The following is a 22,240-nucleotide window of genomic DNA, read 5'->3' on the forward strand; positions in this document are numbered from 1 at the left end:
TTCCTCCCCCCTCCCCCCCTCCCTCTCTCTCTCTCTCTCTCTCTCCCTCTCTCTCTCTCTCTCTCTCTCTCCCTTCCTCGCTGAAATCACTTGGTAATTGTTAATTAGCAGCGCGTTTAATAGCGAATGCAAGAAACTGAACGTTGCAAAGAGAAACATAGTTATTTGACTTCCATTTCCTTCTTGCTTAATAAAAATGTATTTTGAAGCACTTACAACTGTGTGTAAATATATCCGGTGTCGCAAAATGGAAATTTAATGTCATTACACAATCCGGCTCATGGTGGATATCACGCGACGAGCTCTTTCTCCACAACGATGACACAGAGGTAAAACCCGCTTAGATGGCTGGATTCTCAGGATACCGCCCAGTCATCGTCCTACTCACAATCAAATATTAAATAAAATTACTTATTCCGAAAGCGTGGTCTTTGAATGTAGAAAAGTGAGTCGCATGAGAACTCAGTGATGCTATGGTCAACTCATCTCACACAAGAGCAACAACTGTTCTATAAGGGTCCGGACGCACTGAACTGACAAAATTTGTTTGGCCCTGCCAAAAATCTCGACAAAATTTGTCTGTGTCAAATTTTCAATTTGTCAAACGTGGGCGCACTGAGGCACGGCAAAATAATTGTGAACCACAAGGGTCAATCACACGAGAATAAACAACATCGCTTGCGCGCTGTTAGCCGGAAAGGTTACATGAGATCTCAGGAGTCAAGGGCTTATGGTGATCTTTAACCGCTTCGATCGAATATGTTTCCTCGGCATATTATTGCTTGTATCCTACTTTTTTTTCTTCCTTGAATTCGTTCAACTCCAGCAGAGGCAGTTGCTACTTCTACTATGCCAGTGGAGGCTTCACCTTGTTTGACTGCAACGGTTCTAGAGTAACACAGTAGATTTGTCTCTAGAAGGCGGACTGAAATACTCCGACAAAAAATAGAGATCAAATTTTCTTGATTGACATTTTCCTTCAAATCATGGCGTGTTAATTAACAAATCTGTCAGATTTCACGCCTGACAAAAATTTGTCCTGCTCCGAGGCACGACGACGGCGTCTTTGAAGTTTGGTAAACCTTGACAAAATTTGGTATATCTAAAAATCACCGGGCGCAGTTGTCTCAGGGAACTGGTGACAGATTTTTTCGCAAAATAAACAAAAATTTGCCCAGTGCGTCCGGGCCCTAAGATAAATACTCATCTTTGCTGATCACTAAATATTTATTTTGCAAGAAAGATAATAAGACGGTTTATCTGCCGCGGAAGGTCGATTTAATGTCTGATATGCACGCTCATTTAGTCAAAATGCTTAGGACGCGGCAGCCGGATCCACTGGCGCTACCTGAGCCGGACATGATTATGGAGGTTTAGTTGGTTGCGGGCGACAAGCATCAGTATCAGTCGCCTAAAAGAAGGAAAACAGTTATGGATTGTAACCTCCTGCAGTGAATATCTCCTCAAGTTGTAAGGGGGATAAACTCCCGGATAAACTTCAAATACATGGAATTTGCGATAGAGAAAACAGAGAAAAGTTAATCAAATAAATAACGAGGTCGCTGCATCCAGCAGATGCTTAGTTCTTAAAAGTTTCGGGTTCATGCATCACTGTCACGCTTGGCATAACTTTTTTGATAAGTATGCTTGCACGTTGTTAGTACTAGTTAAAGCAAAAAGGGCGGATACGTTCTCCTATTCACCGGTAAACTCAGTCACGAAAATAGAATGTTCTTGTTTGAAGAAACTGGTCGTAAAGGAGAGACGAGCTTCATTGTTAAATTCTTAAATTCTTATTGAACTAGCGTGCTTTGGCCATAACAAACAATTTTTTGTCTTTCCGGCTGATGTTGCAATTCTCAGATGTGTAAAAATCGGAGCCTTCAAATGGGATTATGCGGGCCCTTTGACGGCCGAGCACAATCTGAGTGATAATTGACAAATTCACGATTGGTAGAGATAGAACTGTTGAGAGATGATGAAACATGATGATGACGTAACAGTTCAAAAAGGCGTGCAGCTGGGATAATCCACTTTTTTCGAATTTGCAGGTAAAGTTGAATTACCAGTAATTACTAGAAGAAGTACTTTCCGTCAGCTTTCTATCTAATTTGTAAGTGACATTATGAGTTCGCCGCGAAGTCTGTCAGACAGCCTTAATGAGTCCATTACTCGGGAAAATGAGGTAGGTATCAAACCGTTTATCGCTGTTCCCTAGCTTGCCCTGCAGCTATGGACAGCTTGACAGAATGTTCTACACTACTAATAATTTATAGAACTAGGTAACAAGGAATTTAAACATATCCTGAAGGAATTCAATTCCATTTACTTTGCACAAAACTCATTCCGGCTCAGATTTTTTGTCGTCATCTTCGTGTGAAAAAATGTCTTGAATTGTCTTGGTTGGTGGCAGTGGTGCTCTGTGTGATCCAGCGAGTAATCCCAGTGATGTGCTTGTGAAACAAAACTGATTACTCCAGAGAACAGTCGTTTCACTTAACTGATAGATATTTAATCCCTCGATGGTTTGCTTAAATACGGGGCATGTGACGTAAAACAATCGCGTCAAGTGGCTGTGTTGCAAAGGTACAGGTGTGACAATGCCCATCGCAATGAAACCCCTTTAACTTTTAGGACGCGTTCAATGTAGTTGCGGATATTCACATTAATATTGTCAAACACTTGCTAAAATGCTATATTAAACATAGCTTTATTATCCGCGTTGCTGCAAAACGCCACACATTGTGGTTTAAAGCATCGCTCCACGCATTTTTAGTCCGGAATCGGGTCAATTGACCGCACCCTTATTGTGCATTCGCCGAGCTGAAAGCCCCAAGTATCAACAGAATAAATGCGAATCATACTAAATGATAGCACACACTAAACCAGTTCTTTGGGGCAGAGAATGCGTATGTATGTCTACATATTTTATAGAGTATGGATGACAACTCTGATGCAAGCAGTTGGGAACAACTGTCCGACGGAGTTGAAGAAGAAATTTACAGGGGACCCCGCGATCAGGTTAGTGAGTTGATTATAAAGTTTCCTTCGTTCTATATTCAGAAACTTTCAACATAGCTGAGTAACCGCAAGAGAGGGTAAAATACTCCCGCATCCACAGAGTGTAAATAGACACGCGAGAACTAGAAACTAGAGACTGACGCATTTATTGTTCCCATTTCCGCGCGGGCCAAACTACGTGTAACGCTATAAGGGATAGACGAGAAGGATGTTGGACATCGCGTGACAATTAGGCAACATCGAAAATAACATAAAACTCTTTGTTTGTCCCTCCAAAATTTTGCGCAAGCATTGGTTTAAGTTTCTCATGTGACTTGCAATAGTCCGAAAATAAACCGGGAAAATGTTCTTGCAAGATTTTGGAGGGTTAAAGAATGTGTATTACAGTAGTTTCGATATTGGCTTAGTACACGATGTACATATGGATGTCCATTGATTACAAGGTCACGAATATAATGTTCTCATAGACCGAATTCAAGTGTTTCGCTCAGCGTTGATAAACAGTGTTTAATTCAAAACACCAATTCCGAATAGCACTGATCCACAAGCAAACTGTTGTTCCCTGTCACTGTCGTCTATCGACTCAGCTCGAACGGTTCCTTATGACGCGGTCGTAACTACGTTACGTGCAATTAACAATGGATTGATTGATTGTGTTGTGGTTGTTGATGGATTATTTATAAACATAATCAAAGTTACGGTATGCATTTATCGTCCCGTTTTTTTAGGATCTTCATATCCCGGATGACGATGTATTTAGTTACCGGTATCAGCCTGTCAGTCCAGGAAACACTGTAGGTCAAATTTACGATATACACTTAAATGCATGGGCAATTTAGGAAATACATCTTAAGCTTGGGGCACTACTGAATAACCCTATTGTTGTGTCTCACGACAGACAATGGACTCGTTCTCTAACGCAACAGTCAAATAGTTTTATTAAACATGGCGATCTCTCAAAACACTGCTGAAAAAGCACATGGCATACGTGCGCATGTGAAATGGTAACACCGCTGAATAACTGTTGTGACATAGCACCTATCTACCTCTAAGTATAATCTTTCATGTTCTCTAGCTTATAATAATCATCTCAGGAATAACCTTGATCGAACTATGCAGGATAGAGGAAGAAAATGTTTTGAAGGAAAATTAAATCACTCTATTTCGTAAAATTGGCTGATTCCGGTTGTCGATTGTTTAATGTAAAGGGACGGTATGGATGTCTTTCGTCCTATTTATTGTTGTGTTTTTTTAGGATCTTCATATCCCGGGTGACGATGTATTTTCTCAGTTGAGGAGTTACCTCGATCAGCCGGACAGTCCAGGGAACACAGTGAGTCAATTTATATATTTTATACTTTTATGCAGCAAATTACAAATTATTTTGCACGCTTGGTCCACTCTAGCTATTATCTTTGATTTTCTCTAGTTATGACTTAATAATAGGCTTCATTCAAACTAGAAAAGACAGAGGAAGAAAAAGGAAAGAAATGAAAAAAACTACATAAAAAATCGAAATGCTTTTCATTCAGAGTTGTCAAGGAAAACTAATTCATATGGTAAGAAGTTGTTATCTCACAAGTGCTACATTCATAATGAAAAAGAAAATAACTTAGAATTTGCCTGTCAATGTCAATACATTTTCATTTAATGGTTTGCAACTTGTTTAAAGTCTGTACACAGAGGTGCTAGTGGTAACCAGGACCCAGCTGAAGGGCTAGGACCACAGAGCGATGCCTTCAGGTGGTTCTTCTGGTGACGAGGTGACTAATGTGGTGTCTCTTAAATCTAAATCATAATGATAAGAATTTCTGATGGGAGTGGGCAGTTCTTTGAGTATCATCTTGACACGTAACGAGAGTTAACCAGACTCGGTACCAAACATGCTCAAAATAATTCCTTTTTTTTTTGTTCCTATTTTCATTATAATAAGCTTAATGAATGTGATATGAAGTTGAAAATTCGAACCACACTACACGTATTCACAGTGTCTCAATTTATTTGGCTCCCAAAATTCAACTTTGCTGTCAAGTTAAATTGACAGCACATGCTTTATATGTTTTTATGGAGTCAAGCATTTATTATTCTTGTTTTGGGGGAATACATTATTGTTTCTTGTTCGAAAATAACACACATAACTTTTTCATTACCCTTACACAGGGGAATTGAATGACTGCACTAATCTATACTTGTCAAATATTATTGTATTTGAAATTGAAGGTTCTGTCAGTGTCTAGGAATTTAGCTAGAATTTGCAGGTGTTTCTCCAGGGTTACAAGGGGCAGGCAGTGGAAAGGTAATGTCATCATTTGACAGTAGCAGTCTTTCGCTGTCAGGCAGTAGCAGGCCAAGTCAGGTGTACAATAGGTATAATTTCAGCGTGGTCCTGCTTGACCCTGGTGTTGATAATATTCCCCGTCAGAGCACCAGACAAAAACTTAGAGACAACAGAACAATTGTCCAGTTATCTTTGGCACGGGGAGCGCAAGAATCAGCAGCAAATGAAGCGTTGGTCAGTGCCTTTCCCCTCCTTAGAGGAATGCAGAGCAGGTAGTTAATTTATATTTATTTCATAGGAGTGGACCGTATGTTTTGTTTTAATTTATTATAAAATTCTACTACATTGTAAATAATCATGTAAAGCCATTGTAATTGTTAAATATATCAAGTGCGTGTTATTGTTTAGAAATCAATCTATTGATACAAGAACATCAAGATTAATTGAGGATTATATCATTGTGTTGTTGAGCAGTATGATCTCATGCATGAATAAAATTGAACTGACCCTTCATCTAGCTGAATTTTTTTTGTTATAATTTCTCATTTGTAATTATTCCCATATTCACATATCCTCCTACAACTGCTTCTAGCAAAAACTATCATGTAATGAAAAAAATAGAGAAGATGACATGAGTTACGGTCGATAGACTGACAATTCAGGTCAGTGAAATGATGCCAAATTCAGACTTTGCATTGAAAGTTATCTAAAAAAGCAAACAATGAAAAGAAATAAAGTTTGTGGGCCACTAATTTTACTAATGTCATTAGTGTATAATGTTGAACTTGAACCAAATCAAGGTAAAACTACAAAAGAAGTTACAGTCCTTTTCTTGCACACACTGAAATCTTTATTTCTAACTTTAGGAATGGAGATGACTGTTTTGAAGTTTTAGTCACTGACAAAACTTCAAGAAATACTTTGATGCCTGCAAATGCTCCAGATTGTTGATTTACTGCTAGGGAACTTCACAAGGTACATTTGTAGCGGGACAAGGCTCGCTTTATCTTTGCTTGGTTGAAGCATTCCCCAGTCAGGTAACATAATGATGTATTTCGTAAGGTGCTACTTTGTTTATTTGTTAATTTTTTTGGCATTCCTTTTCACATAATTTTTCCCGAGCTCCACACCACTGTTCGGCGTGCTGAGCACCATTGTGAAGAAATGTGGTGAACCCATGAAAACCCTTTGTCATCATGCAGGTAATGTAATTGCCAGTTGGCACAGATGCCCAATGAAGTTACCCAATAATTTAATAATAATATCATACTAATACTTATAATGCTATTAATGCATTTACACCTCAAAACACCCAAGTAAGGACACCATTGATGATTGAAATCGTCTACAAGTAGACAGAGTAAAATATATTACGTCTCACACATAGGGGTCAATGGGTTAATTATTTATTTCAGAGCCAGAGTCCCATGCAGCAAGGTTCATCTACAGGTAATGCAAAAAAAATCCTTCCTGCAATTTGGCAGCCTTCTATATCAAATTATTGACTCTGATCGATATTTCTTAAGTCTTAAATGTTAAAAACGAAATGTAAACTCAATGTCTGGACAACACCTATAATTGTTGAGCAACATATGTATGTATGAGATACATGACCATTTCTATGTCACTGACTAGCTATTAAAAACATGATGTATATACAAATCATGTTCAATACAAAAGTTGCACCAGTAAAGTTGCAATGATCCAATAAGGTATATTACATGGACAAAAAATCAATCCACAAGGGATGGTCATTATTTTTCCCCTATTTTTTGGCAAATACCATTTTCATTTGTGTCTACCTTTTTACATCATAGGAAGACGGTCCCGTCCAGGTTTTGTGTTTCGACAAACTTATCTTTCTGGAGGTAAGTACACTTATGGTTTTTTCATGTGGGGTTTTTGTTGATGTAATGCGATATCAAAAATCATACAACTTTGCGTATAATGCGATATACAAGTTAATGATACCTAGTCACTTGGTGATACAGTAATTTTGGCAAGCTAGGTATTAAAAATTGTATAATTATTATACTTATTGGAATTTTGTAGAAGTCAACTGCATAAATCCTTCAATGATGCTTTTTTTTGTTTTCCAATTGACCTTTAGTATTAAATCAAGTCTCACTAATATGATCCTAACATTCTTTCTAACTCAGCAACTACCGGTAGATTTCGTGCTTTGGAGCCAGAACCAATAGGTAGAGTCTCAGGAAGTGATGCACAATTCAACATTGCATCGTCAAGCAACGCTGAAAGAAACACCACCTCTGGTGATCGATTCAGTTTCATACCCCCAAGACCATACAGTTCAAGTGGATTTGGCAGACCATCGGTGACAAGGTCCATGACTACTAGTACTGGAACAATTTCAACATCAACCAGTACATCTACCAATGGTCCAGTAGCTGGGATGAGGGCTAGGCTAGTTAGCCATCCAGGTGGAAGGGGACCATCAGGCAGTTCAAATGGAACACACACCATAAGAACTAATAATAGCAGTAGTCCTATATCTGGAAGTCGACTCTACAGACTCTCTAGGGGAAGGGCGCTTCAAGGTAGGCCAACCTCCACAAGAACCACATCAACTACCACTATTAGTAGTGCCAGTGCAGGGAGGAATAATATAGCACCGATTATGGATACAGTGATAGCTACTAGTTCCACCTCATCAACTAGCACCATTACTGACGCTAGTGCAACAAGCAGCAATGCAACAACTGTTATGGTGACAGCTTCAGTGACTACATCCACTATATCAAGCACCTCATCAACTAACACAACTACTATTGCTAGTGCAAGGAGCAGCAATGCAGCACCTGTCATGGTGACAGCTGCAGTGACTAGTTTGACCTCATCAAGCATCTCCATAACTAATTCTGCACCAGCTGTTCAATCTGGCAGTGTACCAATTAGTCTCCCTATAGCGCTAACCTCCATTGCCACAAACTCAGTCTCAATACACACCACTGTAAATAGCACTGTGGCCAGTGGGACTAACACCACCAATCTTTTGAGTCCATCAGTTAAGGTCAGTAGTGTTGCAATAGCTAGTGGTATGGGAGGTGGTTCTAATCATGTGGATGGTGGAGATGCTCTCCAAAGCAATGAAGTGATTATAAGGTCTTCAGGTGAAGTTGAACAGAGCCGTGGTCGCAGATGGCGTGCAACTCTTCCAATCGAAGTTGATGACAGTGATGCTGACGATGGAGCTGGGCTTGAAACTATCTGGGATAGATAGTGCTACTCCACCCACCTCAACATGCACACCTACTACTGGAACAGGTATTATTTTAATCAACATAAATTATTTTAAGTTAGTTTTTCACATGTAGTATCAGACTAGAATTTTAAGAGGTTAGATTAAATATCTAAAGAAAACAGCTTTAATATAGATATGCATATAGAAACAGGATGGGCAGTTCTAATTTTTGTGGCATTTATAATGTTTTGCCATTACTACTGGTCCAGAAAATATGAGATAAAAGGTTCATTTCATTGTCAACATTGACTTGAATTTTTTGTTTCATTCTTCTTAGTAATGGCAGGGACACAGTAACAACCACTATAACTACAATAGCTGAGTCCAGGCCATCAATTGAGCATTTAAGTGCAAGCATTACAGGTAATGCATGAATATGTATTTTACGAGAATTTCAAAATGCATTATAAAACTGCCAAATGGTAATGACTGCTTGTCCCATTTTCAACAAATTATACCAATATGATTAACCTGAATAGTATGAACATTTGTGTTTAAAATGTTATGATGTTCTCATAATCCCAGCTGCAATGATAATGGGTTGTAATAATTATAATATTGATTACATTGCTCCATATAGGCACCATAGAGTTACCAGAGGCAAGTGTGCTGCTTGATCTGTTGCCTCCAAATCAGGGTATGAGTTATTATAATGATATACTGGCCAACAGCTGCAATACATATCTACCCTTAATTATCAAATTTCTCACATGGAGCGAAAGTTTGCAAGCTGGAATTGGTTTCTTAGGACTTCATTCCCAAATAGGCAGTTGTTTACGAGCACCAATGCATTATAATAATTATTATTATACTTATGGTATTGATTTTGAATAAGTTGTAGAAGTTTGCAGAACTACCATACAAGGTGTGCAGTCATTTCTATACATTCATGTTCATAATGAACAGAAAAGTAAAAAATTAATATAAAAAATTAATTGTTGTTGTCCATTTCAATGACACAATCTGCAAGGCTGCCATTTAATCATCCATGTACCTTCCACGTGGTAAGTAAACAAGTTGTGAGACAGATTGTGTCGACTTGGTATATTAAATTAAGTTTTGGATCACTGGGAAACCTGTAGTGATTGAGGTTGGCAAGACAATACTTATTGTTTACTGTAATTGTTGCGAATGTTTCAGCTCATGGAAATGGTACGTATATGTGGACAGTCAAGCAGACCAGCACTAATGTGTGTCTGTAGTGAGAGACAGTGGCTTTTGTGGAGGTAAGAACATTATTATTATTTTTTAGTATAAATACACATCTCGGATTATCAGCCGATAAACACCTCGTTGGACAAAATGGCTGCCAGTAGTTGTTTTGCCACTGTAAGTGAAGATGATTTCACGTTGAAATGTTTTTTTTCTCTTTTTTGAAATAATCAACTGTGTATTTATACTAAAACAATAAGGCTCAGTGATTACATCGGTGAATATTCACCTCGACGAGACGAATTCACCGATAGTCACTTCACCTTCGGCGAATAATTGTTAAATATTTAATAAAATAATAAGAATGTTGATAAGCATAGTAATAATGCTACTATCAATCTTTATTTGTATAGCGTCTGTACCACTAACAGTTCTAGGCGCCTTACAAAACAAATATATATATATATATATATATATTATAAAATTCAATTATGAATAAATCACAATCATGCTAACAACCACAGTGCATGTAAGTGAGATGAATTGTCTAAAATAACAAAAATCAATAGAATTATGATATGGCATCACTATGTTTCCAAAGATTAAACTTTTTGCCTTTTGCTTCATACTGCAGTCACTCTGATAATCGATGTTTTACAATTCTCCCACTAACGAAGATAAATTGTTAACAACAACCGGTAACAATGTTAATATAATTTACATTTGTCAGGCCCATTTTTGAACACAGAGATATTGCAAATGTGGTGAATGAGCAATTTTTGTTTGGGTGCAATCATCAGATGGAGCTTCGGGAAAACAAGGTAAAGTAAATTATAGAGTAAACAGTTTGACAGTACTTATGCATAAACTGGGTTAGCACCCAAAAAGGTCAAACCTCCACTGGTTAGGGAAAGCTTAAACAAATAGTATACTTGTACTTACACCATGTCTATTTAATTAATTAAAGTTATGGAACCCTGAATGGGTGGAATGAAAAGTAAATGACAATCATTATTCCTTGACACATATACATGAGATGAAAACATTATCCACAGATTGATATAAGTTACAAATAGTTAAAAAGTATAACAACTTTAGACAATTTAAATTTACATAATAATTTTTGTAATATTACTTGATCTCACTGAAATGTTGACGCTTAGTACACAAATATGCACACATATGTATATACACCTCACACTGTGGTATAGTTTAGCTTCACAGGCTTGATCTGTCGGTACTTTTTCTAATTACAAAGCATAACTTGTGTTGTTTTCAGGACTAGAAGCCATACAACATCACAGCAGTTCAGGAATGGTGGCTGTAGTTTGCAATGTCGATGGTTGCCAAAAAGTTTTGCGAAAGATCACAGGTATTGATCACAATGTATCTCAAACGTGATCCAATTTGACAAGAATATAATTACATGCTCAACCCTCGCATTCTATCTACACATTAATAGGGGTCAACATGATTGTAAAAAATGTTATATTTGTATTAGACGTAACTTGCCACTATGCTCTAGAGGGGAAACATGAAAATTCAATCGTGTGACTTGATGGAACAGACGATTGCTTCTGGGTCAATTAGTAATGCAGTCCTGAATGAGTTAGCACAAACTTTGTTAATTGATACTACCATTTCATTGAAGTACGACTTTTAAATAAAGTAAATATTTAAATTCTAACAATCATCATTCATAGTCAAACAATATTTATTATTTATTCATGCTTATGGGATTTGAGAATAATTATGTTTGAACATTAATAATTAATAATTGTTAACATCTTCCCCGCTCATCACAAACCTAATATCTCAAAACAATGTTTCTTTAAGAGTTACCAAGTGTTTCCGAATTCCAAAGACTTCTGGAAGAAGCTTTGAAAGAATTTCAAGAACAGAAGAGGAAATGGTATGCGGATTATAACACACCTGTTGTAATGTCCAATCTAATTAAAACATAATTTATAGGGCTTTGTTCATATGTACAAAATTAATCTTAACGTAAATTAATTCACTTTGCCCTCCCCGTCAATATCACAGAAGCTATAGGAAAGAAACAAATACAGTAAAGTTTCATGAATCATTTCATACACTGTTATCTCAGGCTGGCCTTAAAAGCAGAAAGGGATTTGAAGAAGGAACAAGATCTGGCATTTGAAGAATCTCTCAAAGCTGACAAAGAGAAGGTTTGAGACATTGATTTTAGCTTTTGGTATGAGAGCCAAGTCAACTATAGTCTGTCTGTCAGTCTTAATAATTATCTTGTTTTGTGACGTGATCCTGTAGATATTATTTTTTTGTACCTATCTTAATATCTAAACATTTTTATCTGTTTACATTATTATGGTACTATTTTTACTAATCACAGGTTTATACAAGTAAATCTTTTGATTTGACGGTCTTTTCAGTCGAAATAAAGATATTATTATTATTGATATTATTATTATATCAAGTCATTTGACTAAAAATCCTAATTCAGTCTGTCTTATGATCTTGTGCAACAAGAGCTAAGAAAAAAGAATACCAAAGCCTGCCAATGTGAAGTGCTTAAAGAGGTACACTGAATTACATGATGCATTACTTAAAAAGCATCATGAGTCACAATTGCTATCAAGCAAATAAATGTTTTTGCTTCATTCATGACAATGGAACAACAATTGATGTACACTAATATAATTATGTTAAAAAAAAAGGCATGTATCCCATAAATTATTGTATTAATGACACAGTCACTCCAAGTACTTAAAATAATGTGTCTGATTTTTAAAAGGACATCAGTCACATATTTTACTTGAATTTCTTTGCTAGATCCGTTCAGAGGTAATAACCACAGAACCACCACAACAGGAGTGTAGTGATGAACAGCCACAGCAAGAGAGCAATGAAGGGCAACGACAAGAAAATGCAAATGAACCACCAGCGAAGAGGCTTAGATCAGAAGGAGAGCTGCAAATTGCTGTTGTTCTTCCTGATGGCAAAAGGCATATACTGGATGTTCCATTGCAAAACACTTTGAAGGTGGGTTAACAAACTGTGGGTTGTGATGCATGCATTCTAATTTTTCTCCAAATAAATCGATTACATGTACAGTATCCTCATTACTTTATGATCGTCCCATCCTCAAAAGTGGACCCTGATAATCAATGGCTCAATATTCACAATGATTTACTTGCTGGAAAATCTGCAGGCATGTTTACCAGCGTTTTGAGATACATTTAATGTGAATGGGCTTGCAACACTGTGAGTATCAGCTTGTATGAAGTCACAACAACCAATTCGAACCAAGAGTGCAACATAATATTAGAATCCTTTCATAATAATGTAATTTTGTTTTTCATTTAAATCTAGGATCTATACCAACAAGTGAGAAATTTGCTTCCTGGACACTATGTCTCAACATCTATTGCTGTACACTGTCCACTTGACCGCAATGTTTCCAGACAGCTTCATGAAAGCAGCATGCGTATACAGGACGTAGGTCTGGAATCAAATGTTGTAGTGAGAGTATCCTTAAATGAAAATGATGAAAACGGATCAGAAGAAACTTAAAAAAAAATGTAAAGTGGATGTGGATGATTTTCTATGTTAGAATAGGCAGAACATATTGATCATTGATACAAGTCATAGGAATTGCTGACTCCTGTGCACTCACTAGTGCACACATTTGAGAACCGCAGCATTCAGAGATTGAAGAGTGTATTTCAAAGTATGATACAGCCAGCTTTATTCTCAAAGGAAACTTTCGAGGGAAATGCTGACTCCTGAATGCACAGTTATGATAGTGCTTGCAGTTGAGGAACGCAGTATTACCCTCTAATAATAGTGTTTAAAATGACAATACTAAAGCACAGTCATCCCGGCAACAATGAGTCGAGTTGATGACCCCCTGAAAGTCTTAAAATGCTCTTCTGTTCTGAAAGGAACTGCTAAGAAGAGTTGTGTAGGACGAGATATCCAAGGTGACTAACATGTCCCAAAGACATCTTGCTTAAGACTTGTAACAGGATAATACCCTCTTGCAAATGAGGGGGGGACCGGGAAACCATTTGAATAAAGGCAACATTAAGAAGAAATGTAGTTCTCAAAAACAGTATTTCTAGCCAGAATAAAAAATAAACTGTTATTGTTACAAATGTGAGGTACCTACATCATCATTATTCATGGGATGCGATTCTCAAGACCTGCTGCGCTCCAGTGGCAAGCGTAATGCAAATAAGTACTTGGAATGTTTTATAACGTCAATTTATTACGTTAATAAAGATTTCTGTAACCAAGTGCAGTTCCTTTGGGTACAGACTCCTTCCATACTAACATAAATTGTGATGGGTCATAACCCTAAGAATCAAAATGCCTAAAACACCACAGCCAAATAATACGACCACCTGAACTGGGGTAAATGCTGAGTACACAACACACATGACCCTATTAAACCAGCTGTTTTACGGTGGCTGGCATCATTTTCCATCAGTTCCACTTGATGACCAATTTTTCTAAGTTATTACTACAAAAACCAACGATCTGTGGAATGGGCCCGAATAACCGAGTTTCATGAAATTCCTTTTCCACTGGATTATGGTGTACTATAACGACCGCAACAATGGGACAACACGTTTTCAAAAATTATCTCTCTTTGGGAAACGCAGCAAAACTTTCCTCGAAGACTACCCCTTTTCCATAATGTCTTGCAGGTGCATTTGCGACTGAATTTTTTCCCTTTGCGACTTTTCATAACAAAAGGGTTAGCAGTTGCCACTTTCCTGCTCTTTTGACTAAAATAAATGAAGAAATGACAAATTATTTTGTTTCTCGCCTTGAGTTTTCTTTCAATCTGAAGATAGTGCAATCGCGCTACCAGACCTCTCAACCTCAAAACACTAAAAATCTGGAGACTGATGTAAAAAAATCAGGAGATTTCAGTAAAAATCTGGAGATTGATCGACCTGCAGACACAACCAAGTAAATACAGGTTCTTAATAAGAGGAAGTGTTTTTTCCTGGTTATATTTTTTTAAAAACATGTGTGGACCTTAACAACACAGGAATAAACTTTATTTTCACAGCTTGAATACTCACAGCTTAAGGACGGTGCCTACTAATTAAAGATATTTTTGCCCCAGTTTTTGATTGTGCAGGAACTGTAGATCTTAACAAGTGTTATTGATATTCAAAAAGAAAATTGGGGGTAACCACGCATTTTTCAAAGATAATTCATCAATAATATTGGTAAAAAGCTTTAAAATACAAAGCAATGTATGACGTTCTTTCTCAAATTGAAGCTTATTAATTACCTCTCAAAAATGCATGGTTACCCTCGATTTTCTTTTTGGATACCAAGAGTACTTACTAAGATCTACTTTCTCCGGATAGCTTTAAACCGCGCAAAAATATCCCTGTATTAGTAAACATCACCGATAGGAAATCCGAGTATCTCGAGATGCGCAAAACGTATGCGCAATAACAATAGTAGGCACCGTCCTTAAGTCCAGCCGGTGTGTGAGCACTGAGCTGATCTCATTGCTCAGGCTTCAGTTGTTCGAAGGGTGGATAGCACTATTTACTGGATAAATTAGTATCCACTAGATAACTCAATTGCTTTTGCTAGTGTTTATCCGGTGGATAGCGTTATCCACCTTTTGAAAAACCGAGGCCAGCATTATATGCAGTAGCTGCCTGTTAAGAACCATCCAATAGTTCATCAAGTCCGACAGCAATTTCCACCATTTTGAAAACGTGATCCAAATGCGAGAGACTGGTTATGATGACCTAATTTCAAACAGGTGTTCTATATATGGTCATGGACGGCAGTCTGTCATGGACTGTAGACGGATGAAGAATCGAACAGCTTCGTTTGTTAAGTTTTACTATAAATTTGCACACAATTGACGCAAGAAACTCACCCAAGCAAGCCAAAAATGAAATGCTACCAAAAAAATTTATTCTTTCAGCTTGAGCCTCTATTTATCGTGAGATTTGTCTGTCTCGTCGTGAGACCGTGAAGATTGAACTGAAAACCGCGAGTCTCACGACAAAATCGTGAGACTTGAGAGGTCTGCGCTACGTTACGAGCACAACTCCATTTCTTTGATAGGTATATACTTCGTGCCAGTATGCCATTTAGTAGCCTAGCATATAGTCGTCCATATCGCCAAGTACGTATTACTACTGATCAACTGCGTACTTGGCGATATGGACAACTATATGCAAGGCGACTATATGGCATACTGGCACAAAGTATATACCCTTTGATATCATTCGCCATTTTCAGCGGTTTCTTCCAACACATGTATTGTGGGCCTATATTTTGTTTTGCTACACCCCTGATGCACAGATCGGTGGTTTTCGTAATAATCACCTTTTGTAACGCTTTCAAAGAAATGCCCAGTCACTGGTGACGTACTTTATGACATAATAGGTTACCATACTGTAGCAACGCATCGACCTTTTTAAGTTAAATACGCTGCTTATTTTAGCCATAAACAAAAACAATTCAAAAACGAGCTTGGTGACCGCCGTTTATTTTTGGGTGTTTCAAAATGTTGCTATGATCACTTAATAAGTGAAAAAAACAACAACAATAAATACATAGCTTGTTCACCCATGAGTGGGCATTATGTTTCATGCCACTGTAAAGATTTACAACTTTCAAATATCGCTAGTCATGATCCATCAAAGGACAAGAAGTGAGTTGGGCTAGAAACCAGTTGCCACCTTTAGAGCCTGAGCTGGTCTCCATTATGGATTTTGAACCCATCAGCTTCTGGGTGATTCCCTGGTCCCCCCCTCTTGGAACAGAGGGTATTACCTAGTAGTCTTAGGTTGGCAATTTATACTGCTCCATAAATTAACATTTAACATTGATTTCAAAACATGACTTGTCAACTTGCAAGGTAGAGTCTTTCAAAACTGATTTCACATGAGGTGTGAGCAATCCGAACAACAACACTGAGACTACTAGGGGGTTTCATCGAGTGACCAACTCGACTCATTGTAGCCAGGATTAGTTATAGACTGAGAACCAACAGATACAGAATGTAAGCTGCTGTTCTTGATTAAAAAACACTTCTAGGTACTTAACAAGAGACAACTTTAACAATACAATTTAAGACAACAATAGTTTCCATGACATGAGTAAATGTTGAGCATCAAGACAGCTGCAATTCTCAACTGAATTCAATCTCAGGTGAAATTCAGGAGTCAGCTTTACCCGTATGCCCTTTGACTCAACACAGAACAGACAAGTATGCTGCCAATTGCTCTACTGAAATCTGTTACACAAAAGGGTAACTTTCAGGAGCCAGCATCAACCAGACATCCATTTACATGTACCAGTAAGTTATTACACTCGACATTGCACTCAGTAAGGACAAATAATTCTATGTGCATAATCTTCACAATCCAACGTCTGTTTCAATGTGTCATGATTTTAACTGTTTACACTGTAGAACCAAAATAAAGAATTAAAAATTGCCTGACTTGAATACAAACATTCATTCCTTGGTTTTCATCTTCTTCCCTTGGATGGAATGTTTCATGCAACACCACAAGTACATGATCTGGAACATGTAATGAGATTGGAGCCACCTCTACTCCGGATAAATCATTATCATCCCCTTGTGGTAAGGGTGCATTTGGGTCATCTCCATACATGACCAGATCAGCAGGAATACTGTCATTGATGACCCCTCCAACACCAGAGTAATTGGGTGAATGATGTTGCAAAATGCCAGAAATCCACAACTGATGTGGGGATAACCCATGCTCTGTGGAAAGTCCATGATTATTGACCATATCCACAAAGTGTACTAAAGCACTGTTGATCCTTGGCATGTAAACATAATGCAATGAAAATATGTCTACATCGTTGTTACGATTGAGCACACCAATATGTTCCAAATGCAAAAATATATTTTGAAAATGTATAAAATGCAGTGAACCACTTCACGCCACAATCTCTCAATCCTTGTGTTGTGAACACTTGGCCCTGTGATAAAACTTCCACGACTTTCCCCTCTAAAATGAATCATGACATCCCCTACAGCCACATTTTCTCCTCCATCATCGGCTCTGACACGTGAAGGCAGACCCCACACATTAATTGCTTCTCTAAACAATGACAGCACTGTAGATGCCCTGTTATTGCTACTGCACCTGAGATAAACAATTAACGGAGAGTAACCGTCAATACCCTTATGGATCACAAATCGCCAATGGCGTAATTTTAGGCTATGTGCCAGAGAAAATTAGGATGTGGCACTCTGTAAGGTCTACGTGGAATCTGCTGTGCCCAGCGGCAGGCTCGACCAATAGGATCAAGGTTGATCAGGGCATCTCGCACCCTCCATCTCTGGACCCAGATACCACGTCGTCTAAGTGCACCTTGCATGTAGCGCTCCCCACAACGAGGCATTGACAAAAGTTCTTCTTGGACCATTTGTTGCAAGTCTCCATCTTGAATGGGAGAATATGTTAGAAAAGAAGGTGGTATATCAAGATCATTGGCCCTTCTTCGTATGGTCCATCTGGAAACACCCAAAATGCTTGCAACATTGTTCCAAGAAAAATGACATGAACGCAAAAGCATTATCTGTTCACTGGATATTTCATAAGCTGGACGGCCAATGGCACCAGTATGCTGGATAGGAGCCCTATAGCAGTTAGGAGTGAAAACTGGCAATCTCTCGAACAAATCTTTGATCAACTCTAGTTCTCTGGCAAGATTTCTAATGTCATTAACTTCACTTTGTGAAAATTGGGGAGACCCTTCAATAAAAGTAAGGACCTGGTGCATGTGGCGAATCGAACCACCCAATCTGAGACGCAAAAATTCTGCAGTCTCCCTGTCCAAAGGAGTACCGTTACACCTATCTATTTCTTGCAACAGTTGCAAAATAGATGACACGAACTGCTGCAATTGCCTGTTGGCGTCTTGCCTGATCACGAGAAAAAAACATTTTCCGTTAAAAGCTAAATAATTATTTCAGCTTAAAATATAATGCACATTATAACCAATTAAATTATTTTTGGCATCACGACATTTAAATGACAGACTAACATGAAAGAGAGAAGGGAGAATAGGTAAAAAATTGAAGGGCAACAAAACCACGAAGAAAGAAAACCACTCAAACCTTTCCACATAACTCGCAGTAAACAACAGAAACAGGAGAATCTTTGGCGGCGTCATTGCGTGCATGTAAAAGTCAAGTTGTACCATTTGAAGATGCACGAAATGCGTTTAACGGCGTAGACCCGTCGAAGCAGCAAAAAAAACTTTGGAATAATATGGCGCAAGTGAAAGAAAACAGTCGAATAAAGTGACTATTAAGGCTGAAATTTGCGAAGTTGAAAGAATTCTTTTAACTTAACCACGACAACCAAGCCAAAATGTCCGCTTCTTTGGAGGAGAGTAACTTGGGGAATAGCACGTGATATACGTCATATAAGACGACCATTACGACACACCATTCCATAGCATGTCGACTATCACGTTACATGCTATAGCCATGGCAACCGGCTTTCGAAAGAATCACATTTCGTTTCGAAGGTATCTCATTACCTTTCGAAACCCATTTCGACATATTACATTACATTTCGAAACGTATCACATTACCTTTTCGAAACTAATTTGTTTCCTTTCTCGTGTATTTATCGAAACGTAATTTTGCTACATATGGCGCGCCATAAAAACCTTATCGCATGATGTATTTTAACTATTGCATCTTTTGCATTCGAAGCTGTGTTGTGTTAAAAGGAGCGAAAATAAGGAAAATAAGCATAGGCTATGCTGTCGGAAACGCATGACCTTGGCACACTATCATTATTATGGCGCTACCGATTGTAAGCCTTTTACTATATTGTGAAGCGTACTATAGCGTAAAGACGATTTTAATTTGTAAACGTTCCCGTTTGGTGTTTCCGCTTTTTCTATATACCACCTGTACGATTGATAACGTATTGACGATATATTAATTTCAAATTAAAACCTGTTTCTGAAATATGAATGCTCTTTTTATATGTTTGTAATCAACATATCTTCAAAAAACACGAAATACAGTCTAATCCAAGCATTAAAAAAATATCCAATTCAAAGTCGTGACTTCAGGATTGAAGGTTCTCGCTCTTCAATTGTTGCGCACTAGTTTTCCTCTATAGATTTGTCCAACAAACCCTACTAGGTGACACAAGAGGTGAAATTCCCAATCGAGAAGTCTTATGTGCTTAAGGGTAAAAATAAAATTAATGCAAATCCAAAAAGCCGCTGTCATGTTGGTTTAAAGCAGAAAGAAAGACAATTGGGAATCGATCTTCAGCGATAAAATTAATAAAACCTATTGTTCCAGAAAAGAGTGAAACAGAGAGAGCTGCCACCCTGGATGGACAAAACAGTCTATTCAAGCCAGTGATAAGATTTAAGAAAAGGGCAAAAACGAACATGCTAGCGAACGTTATGTGCCAAAAGTCAAGGAATCAAGTTGCTAAAATGCAAAGACAGTCCATATGAACCCCTTAAGACTCTGGAAAACTCTTAACAAATAACACCCAAGAAGCAACATTTGATTTGATTTGCGTTATTCGTTGATTTCACCGAGTTCACATGGGCTTCCAGCGCGACACTTAAGTGAAGTTCCTTCCTTTTCTTTTTTTTCCAATCAAGCCAACACTTTCGCCACCTTTATATATCGAAATATACGAATACGATGGCTTGTGGGAACATCGTAAAGGAGGATCAGGTCTCCACTTTTGCATAATAGCAGGAAAGCCTGCTACTCCCTTCGCCTATTGCCTGTTGTATGCTCCTTATTTGCACCAGTAGCTGCATATGAATTAAAATGGTGCGTGTTTTATGAAGAAACACCACGTTATCACTAGGAGGTTACATGTCTATCATAAATTGGGTATAGCTTTTCTAAAATTTTCTTGGAAATTAAGTTTAAAATATTGCAATTTTCAATAACACAAGAACTGGAAATTTAAAATGCAAGTAACGGTATTCACTGCCGCCAATCATCATATTGCACTTCTCAGAGAAAAAAGAAAAAGATGAGTTTAGAGGTGTGAAAAGGTAACGTTCACGAGCAGTGATTGGTGGATTTCGATCCGCTTTATAGATTTCTCCTTTTCCAATTCGTTGGTCGCCGCCGTAAATAAATAATTATTGACGGCAGCAAAAAGGGAACCTCCTTTTTTTGTCAGAAAATTGTTTGTTCGAAGAAGATATTTGCAGAGGTGCATTAAAACTAAACTGTTTGTACAGGAAAATTTTTGCCTAAGGTGGAAATAAAGCTACCGGCCTGAAAGGGTCTTAGTATCAAGATAAAATTGGGACAATCAGCTAACGATTTACATATATGCGAAAATAAAATCACTATAGTGAATTGTAAGGTGATGTAGCTTATAGCTCATTGCAATTTTTCTTTGACATTTCTGTCCAGGGGGCAAAGCGCAACTAGATTAGCCCTACCTGAAGTAAAAACCTGTGAAAAAAGGCCACAATAACAGGAGCTCCATGCCCCTCTCTTTGTGAGAAGTATGAGACTCTTGTATGTCCCCTGCGAACCAGTTAACACTGAAGATCCAGCAGCATAAGCGTACGGGGCAAAAATGGTCAACCATTCAAAAACTGTAGAAAGAAAGAGAAAGGGTACTTCAAGATCTTAACTGCCTTAAAATGCGAAAATGCACGTGACATGCAAAGAAAATCTGTAACAAAATTATTAAAATGATTCAGTTTTACACCTGTATTTACACAAGAATCAGATCATTGCACATTGGACTACACATATCCCGTGAATCATTATTCTTTGCCAAAGCAAGCAGACCTAGAAAGGGTCCAGAAACGAGCTCTAGCTTGCATGTGTTACATATGTAGTTAAATTTTTTGTCCTCTTTGTTGATTTCAGTGCCACATAATCCTGAAGTTCACACCTGTACTTTTGAGGCCTTCCTTCTTTCAATGGCCGAATTCACACTAGAGACGAGTAACCCATCTTGTACAGGTTTCTTGTCTGAGACGAGTTTCCTGTCTTTTTGTGAAATCTGGTCGGGACGGGTTTTAGACGAGAAACTCGTCCAAATAGACCTCTTTAGCTTGTACGTTTTGTTTTCCCCTTTGAAACCACGTGATGTTCCCAAGAGAATCTTCCTCTTGTTCTTTCATCAGTTATGCATACATATGCACGTGCATAAGACGGCATTTGAAAGAAACTGTGCCCTAGAGTAACATCAGGTGGTCTGAAATGGGAAAACAAAACGTACAAGCTAAAGAGGTCTATTTACCTGTCCACTTATCCGTCTGAGTTGACGAGTTTGTAAAGACAAGTTTCCCAACTAGACGAGGAACTCGTCAAAATGCAAAGCAAATTCACACTTGGACGGGTTTTAGGAGAAAATGCACCGATTAGACTGTTGGCTAGGTAACCACGCAACCGTACTCTAATGTGGATACTGCTATTTTCTTTTTTTTTGTGTTCCCTTTGTAATGTATAAACTATATTTTTCTTGTACCATTTTCTTTAAACTAATATTGTC

At 37.9% G+C, this 22,240-nt stretch overlaps 1 protein-coding gene and 1 long non-coding RNA gene across 2 annotated transcripts; both read left to right on the top strand.

Annotated features, from left to right (window-relative positions):
• The first annotated feature begins 2,937 nt into the window (after nt 1-2,937).
• Nucleotides 2,938-8,540, top strand: LOC138036062 (uncharacterized). Its single transcript, XM_068882431.1, has 6 exons — nt 2,938-3,021; nt 3,750-3,815; nt 4,277-4,354; nt 6,715-6,748; nt 7,117-7,167; nt 7,459-8,540. Exons 1-6 carry the CDS (start codon nt 2,938-2,940, stop codon nt 8,538-8,540), a joined length of 1,395 nt encoding a protein of 464 aa, XP_068738532.1.
• Nucleotides 8,541-10,990: 2,450 nt separating this feature from the next.
• Nucleotides 10,991-11,884, top strand: LOC138036063 (uncharacterized). Its single transcript, XR_011129807.1, has 3 exons — nt 10,991-11,085; nt 11,550-11,625; nt 11,821-11,884. It is a non-coding gene; the product is annotated as an uncharacterized lncRNA (long non-coding RNA).
• The last annotated feature ends 10,356 nt before the right edge of the window (nt 11,885-22,240 follow it).

The sequence above is a fragment of the Montipora capricornis genome, unplaced genomic scaffold (assembly GCF_036669925.1).
Source record: "Montipora capricornis isolate CH-2021 unplaced genomic scaffold, ASM3666992v2 scaffold_455, whole genome shotgun sequence".
Taxonomy (NCBI): Eukaryota; Metazoa; Cnidaria; class Anthozoa; order Scleractinia; family Acroporidae; genus Montipora; species Montipora capricornis.

Bases quoted from the DNA above. Each gene is read 5' to 3' on its own strand.
- LOC138036062 (XM_068882431.1), top strand. From the start codon at position 2,938: ATGGATGACAACTCTGATGCAAGCAGTTGGGAACAACTGTCCGACGGA. The intron at 3,816-4,276 runs GTAGGTCAAATT...GTGTTTTTTTAG, and splicing joins CTGTCAGTCCAGGAAACACT to GATCTTCATATCCCGGGTGA. The intron at 4,355-6,714 runs GTGAGTCAATTT...TATTTATTTCAG, and splicing joins CGGACAGTCCAGGGAACACA to AGCCAGAGTCCCATGCAGCA.